General features: G+C 47.3%; 1 protein-coding gene across 1 annotated transcript; it reads left to right on the forward strand.

Moving 5' to 3' along the window:
- The first annotated feature begins 1,444 nt into the window (after positions 1-1,444).
- LOC307142754 (retinol dehydrogenase 10-A-like) lies at positions 1,445-12,739 on the forward strand. The gene is made up of 2 exons (XM_079843825.1): positions 1,445-1,965; positions 11,663-12,739. Exons 1-2 carry the CDS (start codon positions 1,516-1,518, stop codon positions 11,669-11,671), a joined length of 459 nt encoding a protein of 152 aa, XP_079699951.1. The 5' UTR covers positions 1,445-1,515; the 3' UTR covers positions 11,672-12,739.
- Positions 12,740-16,081: the final 3,342 nt, after the last annotated feature.

Genomic DNA, 16,081 nt, shown 5'->3' on the forward strand with positions numbered 1-16,081 from the left:
GGATGATGAGAGAAGATTCAGAGACCCTTTTCTTTAATTAGTGTGCGTTCTATGAAAAGCAAGTAAGTTCCTACTACTGTTGCATGTTTGTACTGCGTTGCGATGAATATTGTGAAATGTATGTATGTTCACGCAAACTAGTTTTAGGCCTATTTGTTGAACTGCGTGACTAATTAGTGTAGTCATGATGTCAGATCGTGTTGTTGATCGCGCAACATGTTTGCTGTATGCAATAATTAGCCCTCTATATGTCGATTTAGACCTTATTCATGTTAGTTATTTAGAAATATGCTTCTGTGTTCGAGTACAGTGCATTTACTGTTTATTTTGTGCTACCTGCATCGAGTGTTATAGTGATACAGTGTCAGTCTGCATAGCCACTTAAAGGTGCAGCAGTACAGATATTAAAGGGCATATAGTGACATATTTTGTTGCACTGTATTAACGTAAATTATTAATTTATGTACTGTACTGTTGTGAGTGATGACAATGAGCATAGTATAGTATTCCTTTATTTGTTTATTAATCAGTTATTATTACCATTGCATTATTTCTTTTTCTTTCTCCCTGTTTAGACCACATACACTTGAACTTGTATATTGGCATCCTGATCTTGAAATAAAGCTGATAAAGGATTCTCTGGCCGGAATCTTTCTGTAGTGCTCCCATCCTAAAACGAACCCCTATTCCATACTTTACATTTTAATATATATTTTTAATAACAAAGATGAATAAAAATAACAAAAATAATCGTCCACACTAGTTCAGGTGTCTTTGTTTACATGGATGTGCTTGATGGTAGCCTAAGTTTTAGGCTGATATAACTATAAATTACCAAGTCAATCGAAGAGTTTTTGGTATTTAAATATTGGCATTTAATTTTTTTTTTTGTTCGTTTACATTAAAATTATATTGTCAGATTTGTGACATACATTTTTGCTGCTGGTCACTTTCGGCAGTCTTTTTCCTGTTACGCTATTGCGAACTATTACATGACCCAGAAATTTGACAGACAAATATAATATTTAATATCCATTTTCTAGATTTAATTGTTTTGAATCAGTGCACATTCTTACCAATATTGAATGTAGATATTAAAATGTAGCACAATAAATGTGGGCTTCCCTTCCTCAAGGAAATTAACATAGATGGATAATTTGAATCAAAATAGACAAGACCTTGAAGAAAGAAAGAAAGATCTGGAAAGCTTTAGAGTTCTGAGTTTTCACAATGTAAGTTTTTTAAATGCTTTTCTGTCAGAAGGCGAGGTTGAGTAAATGATGGGGTAATTTATTATCATACAAACTAGTAGCAAGGTATCTTATTATATTCATGTGAAGAACAAAGAGCAGAGCAAGGATTTCAATTGGAGGTGCCGTTTAAACCCAGTAGTTAATCCAGCAGTGATTATATAAACCACAGGCACAACAAGTCGCATGCATTTGGATCTGCTCAACAGGACCAAAGGAGCTTATAGAAGTTGTGTTCTATGTTATTATTGTAATAAAAGGAAACATGATAGTGCTAATAGATCTACTGTTGATGCTCTTGGATCTGACATACACCATCATCTGTGCGGTGGTTCGCACTATTCTCCGGCCGCGTCTCAAATCAGTGGACGGGGAGGTGTGTCTGATCACGGGCGCCGGCGGAGGGCTCGGCCGACTCTTCGCGCTGGAGTTCGCCAGAGAAGGGGCCGAGCTAGTGCTGTGGGACTGCAACACTGAAGCCAACGAGCACACGGCCAGGCTAGTGAGGGAACTTGGCCGCGAAGCGCACGCGTACACAGTGGATCTGTCCAAGCGCGAGAGCATCTATCAGACGGCTGTCCGCGTGCGGGAAGAGGTAGGCGACGTCAACATATTGGTCAACAACGCGGGAGTCGTTGCAGGGCGAAGGCTGCTGGAGTGCCCGGATGAACTGCTGGAGAGGACCCTGGAGGTCAACTGCCACGCGCTGTTCTGGGTAAGACCTTTCTAAATCAGGGGTACTGAAATAGTAGCCCTGCCCTACCATGGTAGTGTCATGTATTTTGGACATGACAAGTAGGGTGACCAAACGTCCTGTTTTCCCAGGACATGTCCTGTTTTCAAGTCCTGTCCTGGCCCTAACATAATGTTCTATCCATACAAAGGGGGCATACTTTAAATGTATTGAAATTAATAAGGCATCTTTGAGTATCATTTGAGAATCTCATTGCCGGGCTGAGTGTCCTGGTTTTAGGTAATCAAAATATGGTCACCCTACACTATGATATTCTTTGAACTGAAGTGCCTTAAATATTTTTAATCAACAAGTCAAGTCAAGTCAACTTTATTTATATAGCGCTTTTAACAATACAGATTGTTTCAAAGCAGCTTTACAGGGTTAAACAGGAAAATAATGCAGCATAATTTTATTCAGCCGTCTAGCCATTCTGGAGAAAACGGTGATTTCATCAGTTCATTTAAATTATCATACAGTGACTTTGTGTGGGCTTTAGATCAGTAATTAGATCAGTAATTTAGTTGATATGGTTAATTTAGTTTAATAATTAGATTTATTTCGATATTTAGTTGAAAAATTTAGAAAAATGTGGTGTCCCCAACTGAGCACGCCAAGCCAGAGGCAACAGTGGCAAGGAAACCAAAACCCCATCAGGTGACAGACTACATTGAGTTAGGAGCACATTTTTAAATCGAATACTCAGTTATGTTAAAATTATTTGAAACAACTTAACTAAGTGGTCAGGACATGGTCAGAAGTCTATTTCAGTTCAAATGGACTGCTAGCACATTCTATCTATTGCTTGGGGCGGCCCGACTCTTCACTTCCTCAAGTGGTGTACCCTGAGTCTGAGATTCTCAGTCGGAGAAGATGGCGGCACAGGTGTTAGCTGACCAGTTTTGGACCCATTTCATACGGAACTACTTACCTTTCTTGCAGTAGAGGCAGAAATGGGTAAAGGATACAAAGAACCTCACTGTTGGTACAGTGGTGATGGTAATTGACCAAAGGTTACCTCGTGCGTTGTGGCCCGTGGGACGGGTCACAAAGACCATTAGGAGTGTTGATGGTAAAGTTAGGACTGCTGAGGTGCAGGTGGACAAGAGGACCTACACCAGACCAGTGGCCAAGCTCATTGAGCTGCCCGCCATCCCGGATAATGCTTCGACAACAGTTCCTGTGGATAGTTGAGCCTTTCTAGAAGATAATTCACATCGTGAACTATGGGGCGGCTGTGCAAAAGGCTCAAGTGATGTGAATCGATACGGAGCATGTACAGCGAGTGTTCGCTCAGACCACGCCCCCTTTCAGACATGAATGTTTATTCCTTTCCTTTAGAACCATACTTACACTGTAAAGCACCAAAGAGAATAGTGCCTGTGCATCTGTATTTTAAATGATATATATTAAACCCTTCAATGAATATCCCTGCCTTCCATGCCCTGACTAGACACCCCATATTGGTGACTAATTTTCATAACCAGTTGAGCCCCATTACAAAATGCATCAAATCATTGATTATTGGACTTGCATTCAAATAGCCTTCGACTTAGCTTGTTAGTGTGTTTACAACTGATACACGTGACTATTATGCATGTAAATCACTCCCAATTCATGCAATTATGTAACTATTGAATGAGTGGATGAAAAGACACCGTGTTTGATATCTTTTTGTTCGTATGGATATAATCCAACAGATGAGCTGAATGAAATCTTTATAGAATTGTTCATGTCCTTATAGTAAGAAATTAGGTCTAAATTTACTCTCTGCTTAAGAGCAGGAAACTAAATTACCATAGATAACCCAATTTTATGGGAGGGGTGGAAACACAGTCACCCCTGAACCCTAATTGGCCAGAACCCATCCAGGGGATGGGCAAATATTTGAGTTTTAATCTCAGAACACGGACGAACACGCTAGTTCAGAGCCAGCTGTTCGCGGCCAGTTCGAGGCCTGTTCGCAGCCAGCTCAGAGATGTTCAGTTGGGTTGAGTCCTAGCAGTTGACCAGAGTTGAGTTCTGAACCGAGAGCTCCCAGGAGACGATCTGACGATCGTGGCAGACCAAGATCAGAGAAAATGGGTTAACAACGATTTCATTCAGGCCATCTGCTCTTCTCTCACTTTCCTTTCTTTTACTTAAAGTTTAATTTTCTTTCCGTTAAGTCTCGGGTTCTGTCAAGTTTTGCCGCAAAAGTTTCTCAACAAGTCTCCATCCGCGCGCTTCAACTTCAAACAACGCCCACAAGACTTCCATCCAGCCACCAACACGCCACGTGATTGGCTTCCCAAGACGTCGATCGAAGACACGACTAGACCTTCAGCAAATCAAAGACCGAGGAAAACCCCTCTCCAGCGGGGAAAGAGAATCCCCTGTCTGAGACGACACAAGAGACACAAACGCAAGTAATACCTCTAGATTCCGAGCTGAACTGGTGCATTAGATCAAATTTAATAACCCTGCCTAAGAAACGATAGGAGGTTAAATTACTGATCAATGGTTTCTTCAGGTCATGTGTCATAAATGCATATATTGCTTGGGATTTCATATTTTCCCTCTCTTAAAACTTATTCTTTTCCTCAACTTCTTCCTTTCTGCAACGTGTGTGAATGTGCGAGTGCGTGTGTTTATGTTAGATATTAGTTTGATGTTGTAACAAAGTTCGTAAAGGGACAAGGAAGAAGACAAGGGGTCGGCTTACTGGGACACGAACTCACTTTTATTTCGTGGTAACTTAGATAATAAACAATGTGCACATCGCACAACTCAAAGTAAATGTTCTCTCTCTCTGTCAACGGTTTGGTTCTGGCAGTTCCTCTCTGCAGCTCTCTCCTCTCTCGTGTCCCAGTATGTGTCTGTCCAGCTCCTCTCTCTCCCAGTCCCATTTCCTGGGTGGCTTATATCCTGTCTCCCCATGCCAATCACTGAAACAAGAGACAGGTGTTTCTCATTTGGCCTTGATTCACTTACGTGCCGCTCGTCCTCTGACTCTCTCTCCCGTCACAGACTTCGCTAAACCACGCCCCCCTCGCCACATACCCCCACCGCCCGACTCAGGCCGGGGAGCCATCCGGCCTGCAGCCTCCCCCCCCCCATTTCTGGAAAGGAAGTCAGCCACAACCATCTGCGCCCCCGGCCTGTGGATCACCTTGAACTTAAATGGCTGTAAAGCTAGATACCAACGGGTGATCCGCGCGTTGGTATCCTTCATGCGGTGGAGCCACTGGAGAGGGGCGTGGTCCGAACAGAGGGTGAACTCCCTCCCCAGGAGATAGTAACGGAGGGTAAGAACGGCCCACCGGATTGCCAAACACTCCTTCTCAATGGTGCTGTACATCGTCTCTCTCTTAGAGAGCTTGCGACTGATGTACAGCACCGGCCGCTCCTCCCCCTCCCTCTCCTGGGTCAGGACTGCCCCCAGCCCCCTGTCCGACGCGTCCGTCTGTAACACAAAAGGGAGAGAAAAATCAGGTGATTGTAAGAGCGGCCCGCCACACAGAGCAGCCTTCACCTGGGTAAAAGCCTGCTGGCACAGCTCTGACCACTGGACCGGGTCTGGTGCTTCCTTTTTAGTGAGGTCAGTCAGTGGGCTAGTGAGGTCCGAATAATTAGGAACAAATCTCCTATAATATCCCGCTAGCCCAAGGAACTGCCTCACCTCCTTCTTGGTCTTGGGTCTCGGGCAGGTTGCAACTGCTGCTGTTTTGTCAATTTGGGGACGCACCTGCCCATGACCCAAGTGGAAACCCAGATACCTGACCTCTACGCGCCCAATCGCACACTTCTTCGGGTTGGCCGTCAGCCCAGCCAGTCTCAGCGACCTCAGGACGGCGCGCACATGCTCCACATGCCGCTGCCAATCATTACTATAGATGATGATATCATCCAAGTATGCAGCGGCATATGCAGCATGCGGCCGTAGAATTTTATCCATGAGACGCTGAAACGTGGCCGGTGCCCCGAACAACCCGAACGGAAGTGTCACAAATTGGTGTAATCCAAACGGCGTCGTAAAGGCTGTTTTTTCTTTAGACAAAGGCGTTAAGGGGATCTGCCAATATCCCTTTGTTAAATCCAGCGTCGAATAAAACCGAGCCGTGCCTAGCCGATCGAGCAACTCGTCAACCCTTGGCATTGGATATGCGTCGAATTTCGACACAGCGTTCACCTTGCGATAATCCACACAGAACCGTACCGAGCCGTCTGTTTTAGGAACTAAAACTATCGGGCTGGCCCAATCACTGTAGGATTCTTCTATTACTCCCATGTCTAACATCGCCTCTAATTCTTCTTGAACCACTTTTTTTTTGTGTTCTGGTAACCGATAAGGCCGACTGCGAACCACCACGCCCGGCTCTGTCTCGATATGGTGCTGAATGAGGTTTGTCCGACCGGGTATGGGCGAGAACACATCCGCAAAAAGTTCCTGCAACTGGGCTATGTCAGTGAGCTGCAGCGGCGAGAGGTGGTCTCCCCCTGGAGCCAGGGCGAGGGATGTACTTTTTGTGCTTACCTCTGGCCCGAGATCCTCCTCTCCGCTCACGGCCGCTGCCAACATCACTGACTCCGCCTCACTCCATTTTTTAAGGAGGTTAAGGTGGTATATTTGATGTGCCCCACCCCTATCCGATCGAACCACCTCATAATCGAGATCTCCTATTCGCCGTGTGACCACAAACGGCCCTTGCCACTTGGCGAGCAATTTTGAGCTAGAAGTTGGGAGTAATACAAGCACTTTATCTCCCTGTGAAAATTCACGCAGTTTCGTTCCCCTATTGTATAGCCGGCTCTGTTTGTCTTGAGCCTGTAACAAATTCTCCATGGATAGCCGCCCCAATGTGTGGAGTTTTGTTCTCAGGTCCATGACATACTGAATTTCGTTTTTGCCCTGCGATGGTCCGTCCTCCCAAGCCTCTCTGAGGACGTCCAACACCCCCCGGGGCTGACGTCCATAGAGAAGCTCGAACGGGGAAAACCCAGTGGAGGCTTGCGGGACCTCACGTACAGCGAACAACAGGGGTTCCAACCATTTATCCCAATTTTTGGCGTCTTCCTGTACGAACTTTCGGATCATTGTCTTCAAAGTGCGATTAAACCGCTCCATTAAACCATCCGTCTGTGGGTGATAGACGCTGGTGCGGATCGATTTAACGCCCAATAATCCATAAAGTTTGCGTAATGTACGTGACATAAACGCCGTGCCTTGATCGGTGAGGATCTCTTTCGGGATCCCCACCCGGGAGATTAAACTAAACAAAGCCTCCGCAACACTCTTCGCAGAAATGGTACGGAGAGCAATTGCTTCGGGGTATCGTGTTGCATAGTCCACCAGGACCAATGCAAAACGATGCCCCCGTGCGGATCGCTCTAATGGTCCGATGAGGTCCATGCCAATTCTCTCGAAGGGGACCTGCATAAGCGGAAGAGGGCGCAATGGCGCTTTTGAAACGGCCGGTGGATTTACCAGCTGACATTCACGACACGACGCGCACCATCTGCGCACGTTCTCGTGAATGCCCGGCCAAAAAAACCGGACCATTAAACGATTCAGTGTGGCCGCTTGACCTAAATGACCGGCCATAGGATTAGAATGAGCCGCCTGGAAAAGCATTTCCCGACGGCTTTTTGGTACTAACAACTGGGTTGTATCTTGGTTTGACTGAGTGTCCTGGGTCACTCGATACAACCTGTCTTTTAATATGGCAAAATAAGGATAAGAGAGTGGCTGCTCAGGATGGAGGAGCTGCCCGTCGATCGCTCGGACCTGGGCAAACGCATTTTTCAGCGACTCATCTTGGGACTGCTCCAGAGGAAAATCATCGCGGTCAGTGAGGATCAGCCTCTCTACACCACTCCGTTCCTCTGCAACAGTACCCGATGGTCCCGGCTCAGTCTCCCCAACCTGCACAGCCGCTTTCTCTCCCCGCCCCTTCTTTTCCCCAGAGACATCCGCACATAGATACCCCAATAAACTACCAAATGCTGGCCAATTCGTACCCAAAATTAGCGGATGTCGGAGGTGCGGGTTAACTGCCACCTCCACTCTATGCTTTTGTCCCTGAAATTGAATTATAACCGTCACCAGCGGATAACTCACCACATCCCCGTGCACACACCGTACCTTAACCATGCGGCTATTATCCAATGCCAACGACTGTATCAGGCTTTGATGGATAGAGGTCTGGTTACACCCTGAATCCACCAAAGCCGGATAGGTACCCCCCTGAATACTGACTGGTATTTGGTACAGCCCGGCTCGATCAGGGGCAGCCTGAGGCGCATTGGGGACCCGGATCAGCGTTCCCATCTCCATCACTGGGCAGCGATCTATAAAGTGACCCGGGTCCCCGCACCGCCAACAGGCCGGCCCAGACTTCCCCGCCACCCCAGTGGCAGGAAGGGAATCAAGGGATTGGCGTGGAGAGAAAGGGGAAATGGGACCAGAGGCTGGAGGGAACCCGGCCGGCTCCCTGCCCCTAGAGGCCACCCGCGAGCCCGATGCTCCACCCTGGCGTTCCTCGACCCGTCCTCGGGGCGGCCCTCGGGACTGGAACCCTCCCCTCATCCGGGGAGCTGGCACCGGCCTAAAAGAAAAGGAAGCAGAAGAAGAGGGGAGAGAGAGAGAAGCCGCCGGCAGGGGTTCGCCGACCCCTGGGCACGCCACCATTTGATCCTCCGCCAGCTGGATGGCTTGGTCCAGCGACGCCTGCCGGTGGCACTGGACCCATTGCGCGGTCTTCCTGGGCAACCGCGCAATAAACTGCTCCAGTGCCACTTGATCGATGACTTGGTCGACTGTCGACTGGCCAAACATCAGCCATCTGCGGCAGGCGTCCCGGAGCTGCTGGGCCAACACGAAGGGCCGGGTGTTCTCCCCTAGTGTCAGCGACCGGAACCGCTGACGATGTTGTTCAGGGGAGAGCCCGACCCGCTGGAGAATGGCCCGTCGCAGGTCGTCATAGACCAGGAGGTTCTGGACTGGCAGTTGTTGGGCGGCTAGCTGCGCCTCTCCGGACAGCAGCGGGATGAGGCGTACCGGCCAGTCCAGTCGCTGCCACCCACATGCCTCCGCGGAGCGCTCGAACAAGTCCAGGAACGCTTCCGGGTCATCTTGTGGCCCCATCTTTGTGAGCTGCATGTGGGTGGATTTGGCCGGGGCAGATGAGGTGTCCCCGGCCGGAACCTCCCGGTCGATGCAGCTCCGGAACAGCTCACGGTCCTGCTGCTGGGCCAGGAGGAGTGCCTGGAAACGCCGCTCCTGCTCCTCCCGGATCTCCAGCATCGACTGATGTTGCTCCCGATGCAGGCCCGCGAGCGGCTGGATGACGTCCGCAAATGGCGTCGCTGACGGGGTTTGCATGGCAGCGGCTCTGTCTTCTTCCTCCCGGGTTTCGGCACCAGTGTAACAAAGTTCGTAAAGGGACAAGGAAGAAGACAAGGGGTCGGCTTACTGGGACACGAACTCACTTTTATTTCGTGGTAACTTAGATAATAAACAATGTGCACATCGCACAACTCAAAGTAAATGTTCTCTCTCTCTGTCAACGGTTTGGTTCTGGCAGTTCCTCTCTGCAGCTCTCTCCTCTCTCGTGTCCCAGTATGTGTCTGTCCAGCTCCTCTCTCTCCCAGTCCCATTTCCTGGGTGGCTTATATCCTGTCTCCCCATGCCAATCACTGAAACAAGAGACAGGTGTTTCTCATTTGGCCTTGATTCACTTACGTGCCGCTCGTCCTCTGACTCTCTCTCCCGTCACAGACTTCGCTAAACCACGCCCCCCTCGCCACAGATGTGTTAGAGTAATCAATAAAGTTCAGATTGTATTCAAAGATAACTGTTCTTGTGTTATGTGCTTACGAATTTAATGTCTTGAACTGCCGATCTAAGTTACCTGGCTGTTAAATAGTGTTTCACTATTGTTCAGATATTAATATCCGCTGCAGAGTTGATATTTACGGCCCGTTCAAATGAACGCTGGAAGAGTCATTTGCCCGGGTGTAAATACTCTCTCAAAATTCCCTATGAATTCATTAATTCATTCATTTGAGCTAAATAGACCTGTTTTCCTTTAACAGAGTCCCTTTAAGTTCTTACATATCGGTGGACGAATAAGTTAAGGTGTAAACATTCATTCTGAATTATTTATAAATTATAATGTAATTCCAGTCTCTTTCATTTTAATTCAATTCGCCGTTGAGTTATTATTTTATCTGACTCATAGTCGCTACATGAGCGAACTATGGGGTTTCAGTCCAGGGGCGGTGGACCAGCGTCCCGCTGGTTCAGTGCCTGTACAAGCTGGCTCAGGATTCCCAGAAAGGCCTGGTTGAAGGATGACATTGCAGCAATCTCCTCCCTCCTCAAAGCCGCTTCTAGTTCTCTTGCACGTGCTGCATCATCCGAGTGCCATCTGTAAATGACGCTCGCGCTGTGCCCGGTTCAACTCCTGCTGCTCAACATCAGATGTCTGCATCTCCCTCAGGACAGTCAGATGCTCCTGTTCCCTCTGTCGTTTCCTCTGTCCTGGACAAAAAATTATTACAATGAATGAGTTACAATAAAGAAAAACGGACAACTCACGTTGCATCCAAAGGTTGTGTGTGTTTTAAATTGTTCACATGTATTATCACTACATCTGCTACATAAAAACAGACAAGCCCACAACTTACTATTACATATATAGTATATAACAGTATAACGACTTAACATCTGAGCACACTATTTTAGTAAATGTCAACTTTAAATGACCATGTGTGGGTGTACATTGTGTCTGGAAAGTTTTAAAAATACTGAACAGGTTTATTAATGAATCCTTGATTCCCATAACTAGGAATGCTTCCTGTTGTTATGCAAGCAAGTTTACGTTATATTAATAATAATATATGATATATTAATGAGTAATTGATACGATTAATGATTAATATTCATAAGTCGTTGTTGATCCCGGTGCCGACGTGGCATCAGTGGGAGTCACTGAACCATTCTCGCTCGTCGAAAAGGAATCTTAAATAGAAAGATCATACAAAAGTCAACACACTACGAAATAGCAATGGCAGCTAGCAACTAGTTAGAACTAGCAGCAATTGTTATCTGCGACACAAGTTTACAGTCTTCGTTGTTATTAATGAGCTTCAGCTTTCCACAAGCAAGCCAACAAAAAAAACCTCAAGCAGATGGCGCCTACAGGGTTAATGTAATGTAAACTTAAAACACTTACTGTCCTCCATCAGCGACTCTAACAAACTGGTGGCCGAGTCAACTCCACCCTACCTCATGTTGCTCGCCGGTCTATGGCCGTAGATACCGTCCATCTGTTCATACCACTTCCAGCTTTTTCGGTTAGAACCACTGAGCCTGTTGTGGTCCTTTACAGCTCTGTAATCACTTTTCAGTTTTTTTTACTTTTCCCTACATTGCTGGAAAGTCCTGTTGTAGCCATGTGTGGACAGCAGTTCGGAGACTTCTTGATATACTTTTTCGTCCCTCGTTGCCCCATCAAGCTTTCACTGGATCCTCTCTTTGGTAAACAAACAAAGTTCAGATTTTTCTATATCATCAATGGGAGGCATTCCAAGCACCTAAACAATAAAACACAATCAATATAAACTCGGACATTAAATGAGTATTTATGTTTCTGAAAGCAGACTTTCATACACTGCCTTTACCTCCATTATACAGAACAGCTGATCAAGCTCATTTTTGCCGAAAATGATGGACTTCCCAGTGTGAAGCTCTGCTTTTGCTAGGAGCCAAAGCTCCACATATCTATGGCAGTGCCGTAGGGATGTCCTATCAGCAACTCAGGTGCACGGTACTGAAGGGTCAAGGGTCAAGCCAAACATCACTTGTCTCTTCATCAGACACATATCCTTCAAGAATGATTTTATGTTCAATATTAAAATAAGAATTAATGATAATCAAGTTATAACCATTTCCTACATTTGATAAATCAGTTCTCTATATTCAAGGAGTGATTTTGGATATTGTAGTGTTTTAGTTGCTGTGTGCTTTTGAACCCACATTCTTTAGGTGCTGCTCTGAGTCTGTGTCAAGACGTGCTGACAGGCAAATGTCCTTGGTGTTTGTAATAACACCCCAGGGAGTGAAGAGTGCTCAGCATGTGTTAACTGTATGTCTTATTAAAGTGACCCCTGGGGTCATCTATGTCACAGCTATGGGACTCTTTGGGGACTCAGAGAAATGTACCTCTTTGATATACTTTTCTTTCTTAATAGAATAGAATAAATTCACTCCTGTACTAAATGTAGTATCAGCATGTTTTGGAGAAGTGCTTTGTTGATAGTTAGTTAAGATGTTCCCAACCATGATGGAAACTGCTATTCTGCGGAGCTTTGTGTGTGCGTCTCATGATTCTGTGCAGATCCAGTATTGGAGATGGTCATTTCGGTAGACGATTCTAGACTTGGAGGCGTCTTTTCTATGACCTCCGAGGTCACTGGGGACTAATCTGGGCCTGGGCGACATCAAGTCTACGCATTTTTAGAGATATATGCTCCTATCTGTCTATGTGTGGAAAGTTGCTTACATTGCATGTTGTTAGAACCAATCAGAATCATTCCACATGGCAGTAATGACGTGGCTAGACCTTGAAAACTATAATAACTGTTCAGAAAATTGTATGTACGTTAGACGGAGGCGGGGAGAGTGTTAGAGGGAGCGTGGCCTACGAACTCCTCTTGAGCTGGCTTCTGCTGATGAAACTGCAAACTTTTCTTCAGTAAAATTTTCTTTAATTAATCTGACTCCTGGTCTTCATTTTTCACTACTGGTCCTGGGTCCAAAACTGTTACCCCAACACTACCATCGAGTTCCTATGTAGCTGTAAACTACAATGGATGAAGAGAGAGAGGGGAGGGTCATGAAAATGCAAGAATAATCTCAAATAAAACCAAATCTCGCACATATTTAAAACCTTACTCTCACATTCAAAGCCTCTATAACTTAACTCACCTTGCTCATCCTCATAGCAGCTCAATTCAAAATCAGCCACCTTGATGTCAGAGTGCTCTTTGTCGATCGCCAGGACGTTCCCTTTCGAGGGAAATCGCACTGCATCGGAAAGACACTTTTGGGAACGCCCTCAGCGTTGCGAGTCTGAAGCATGAATGAAACTAAGACCAATCTTGATTGGTGCTACGTCATTACGTAGTATGTGACGGCATACCCAGAAGTATAAAGGGACACCAGATCATAACAGCACTAGCTTTTTTCGCTCTTCAGCAGCACTCTGTTGTGTGTGTGTGTTTCTGAGACTGAGAGTTTTCTAGTTCAGTAAAGTAAAACGAGTGAAAGCAAAATGACGAGTCAACAGTTCAAGCAGTGTGTGCACCCCTGCCCTTGTTTCATCACGGGTGGGGACACACTCTATGTGTGTGAACTGTTTGGGAGCGCAGCACGCTAGGTTAGCTCTCGAGGGAGCTAGGTGTGAGCACTGTGAAGCACTCCCCATCAGAGTGCTGCGCTCCCGCCTGGCCGTGTTTGACGAGGCCGGCCAGGCTCACGTTCCCCACTGTTCAGGTCCTGCGGCCGTTGAGGCGGCGCGGCGGCATAGATCGTGGGGATCGCAACGGGAACTGGGTTGGTGAGATTGGGACTGCTGAGGCACTTTCCCAATCATCATCAGACAGTTCTGATGCCCTTCCTCCCCGTGCAGAAGCCCGCGCTGCGGCTTCTTCTGCTCGGGAGGAGGGTCCGGTGTTTGAGCTATCCGCATCTGAAGATGTGGATCTGCTCAGCATCGAGGCGGGTGACGTTGAGGCTCACTCGTCACCTCACGTGCCCGCTTATGAGGAGCTTGTCGAGGTTGTGACTCGTGCGGTGGCCAGACTAAACATCAGCTGGCCATCAGAAATGCAGGAAGCGACTGTAGTGAGAAGTAAACTTGATGAGCGCTTCCTGCAGCACAGAGCACAACTTCAACGCCGTGGTTTGCCATTTTTTCCGGATTTACATAACGAGTTGTGTAAATCCTGGAACAAACCACACTCCTCCCGCCTCTCTAATCCAACGGTGTTGGAGTACAGTAATATTATGGGGGCGGGAGAGAATGGCTATGGGAGGATGCCGTGGGTGGAGGAGGCTTTGGCCGGTTATCTGTCTCCCGATACGGCGTCCTCCCTGAAAACCCCGGTGCTGCCATATATGGCGGCAGGTGTTAAAAGACTTGGATGAAAGCGAGGGACCCACACCTGAGGATGTGGCAGAACTCCGCAGAGCGACAGATTTGTCTCTCCATGTCACCAAGGAGACGGCCTATGCTGTGGGCCACGTTGTTCCAGCAGTTTATCTCTCGCCGCTCCAAGTCTAAAGGGGCTGGTCCTAGGGCTGGGCGATATATCGCATGACATTGTTAGGCGCATCTCGTCAGTAAAGCCGGTTCCTTGATTAGTAGAAAATCGCCATCACCTGCTTTCAGATAGAGCGTCATTTACTACACAGAGCCGTAGTTCACTGACAAGCTGAGCCATATCGCATTAATTATCGCAGGCGATACGTCCGCGATAATTAATCCACAGCCGTCATCGAGCTCCTTGTACCGGCAGGTACATAAAGAGAGCGTCGCCTCTAGAGTCCCTCCTCAGGGAGCTTGGCAACAGAGGCGGCGTTCTCGCCCAATGCTGGCTCAGCAGAAGTGTCGCCATGGGTCCTGCGCACTGTAGAAAAAGGGTACAGACTGCAGTTCGGCCACAGCCCACCAAGATTCAGTGGGGTGGTCTGGACTGCAGTGGTCCCAGAGCGGGCTCGGGTAATGGAACAGGAAGTACAATCCCTGTTGGTAAAGGAGGCCATAGAACGTTTTCCTCCACCAGACAGGGAGTCGGGGTGCTACAGCCGGTACTTTATAGTTCCCAAAAAGGACGGGGGTCTGCAAAAAGGACAAGGGATTGGCTTCGGCCCCCTTCGAACCGCTCGAGTCTGCGACAGATCGAGTTCTGTCGCTAAAGGTGGCGCTGCTCCTGGCTATCACTTCTCTGAGGAGAGTGGGGGACCTTCAGGCCTTGGCTATCGCACCAACTTGCCTGGAGTTTGCCCCTGGCGGAGTTAAAGCCATCCTTCATCCTAGGCCGGGCTATGTGCTCAAGGTGCCATCTAATGTGGCACGGCCTATGGTTCTGCAGGCGTTTCATCTTCCACCTCATGTGTCGGCTGAAGAGGGGAGACTTCATTTGCTCTGCCCGGTCAGAGCTCTGCAAATTTATCTGCAGAAGTCTTCGCAGTGGAGAAGATCAGACCAGCTGTTACGCCCGTTTAACACATACTCCGTTTGCAGTGCGTATGCGGTGCGTATTTATTTCCGTACCCGTGTTAACGGATTACAGCTTTCACACTGCACGCGGATGCTGTCCGTCAGTCCGTTCCAGGTGCAGTGCGTCTGCAGCAGTGCGTCTGCAGCAGTGCGTCTGCAGCAGTGCGGCGATCGTTTCTGTACCAAGTCTATTTTTTGCTGTGCTGCACTGCGGAATTAAAGTGACAGCACATTGTTCGCTTTAAAATAAACATGTACTGATGCGAAAATCTAGTAATTTTACCACAGATGCATATAATTTAAAATATACTCTGTTTCAAAGTCAACACATGGCTTTTTTCTCAGGTAAAGCAAGGAAATGAGTGGCATTTAGGTAAAAAAATAATTAAATAATGGAGCACTTACGTTCCTGGAGGTGGAAAAACAAAGGGGTTTATGATCTGCTTTTAAAAAGGTTAAAAAGACGAGAGTCGGCTGTTTTTGTATAGGGAACAAGACTATGCGTCACCTTGCCATGCCTCTCCATGCCGGGGAGCGACTGCTTCATCGCGAAAAAAGCTAGCGCTGTTGTGATCCGGCGTCCCTTTATACTTCCGGGTATGCCGTCACATACTACGTCATGACGTAGCACCAATCAAGATCGGTCTTAGTTTCATTCATGCTTCAGACGCGCAACGCTGAGGGCGTTCCCAAAAGTGTCTTTCCAACGCAGTGTCTCGTTCCCTTCTCAGGGATCAAGGGTTATAGTCATAACCTGAGACGTTTTCCTAAACAGAGCAAAAGCAGTATAGAACAAATTATTTCACTGTAGGTCTTCTAACAGTGCATCA

Source organism: Gobio gobio (assembly GCF_949357685.1).
Source record: "Gobio gobio genome assembly, chromosome: 19".
NCBI classification, from domain to species: Eukaryota; Metazoa; Chordata; class Actinopteri; order Cypriniformes; family Gobionidae; genus Gobio; species Gobio gobio.

Coding starts and splice junctions, on each gene's coding strand:
- LOC307142754 (XM_079843825.1), top strand. CDS start 1,516: ATGATAGTGCTAATAGATCTACTGTTGATGCTCTTGGATCTGACATAC.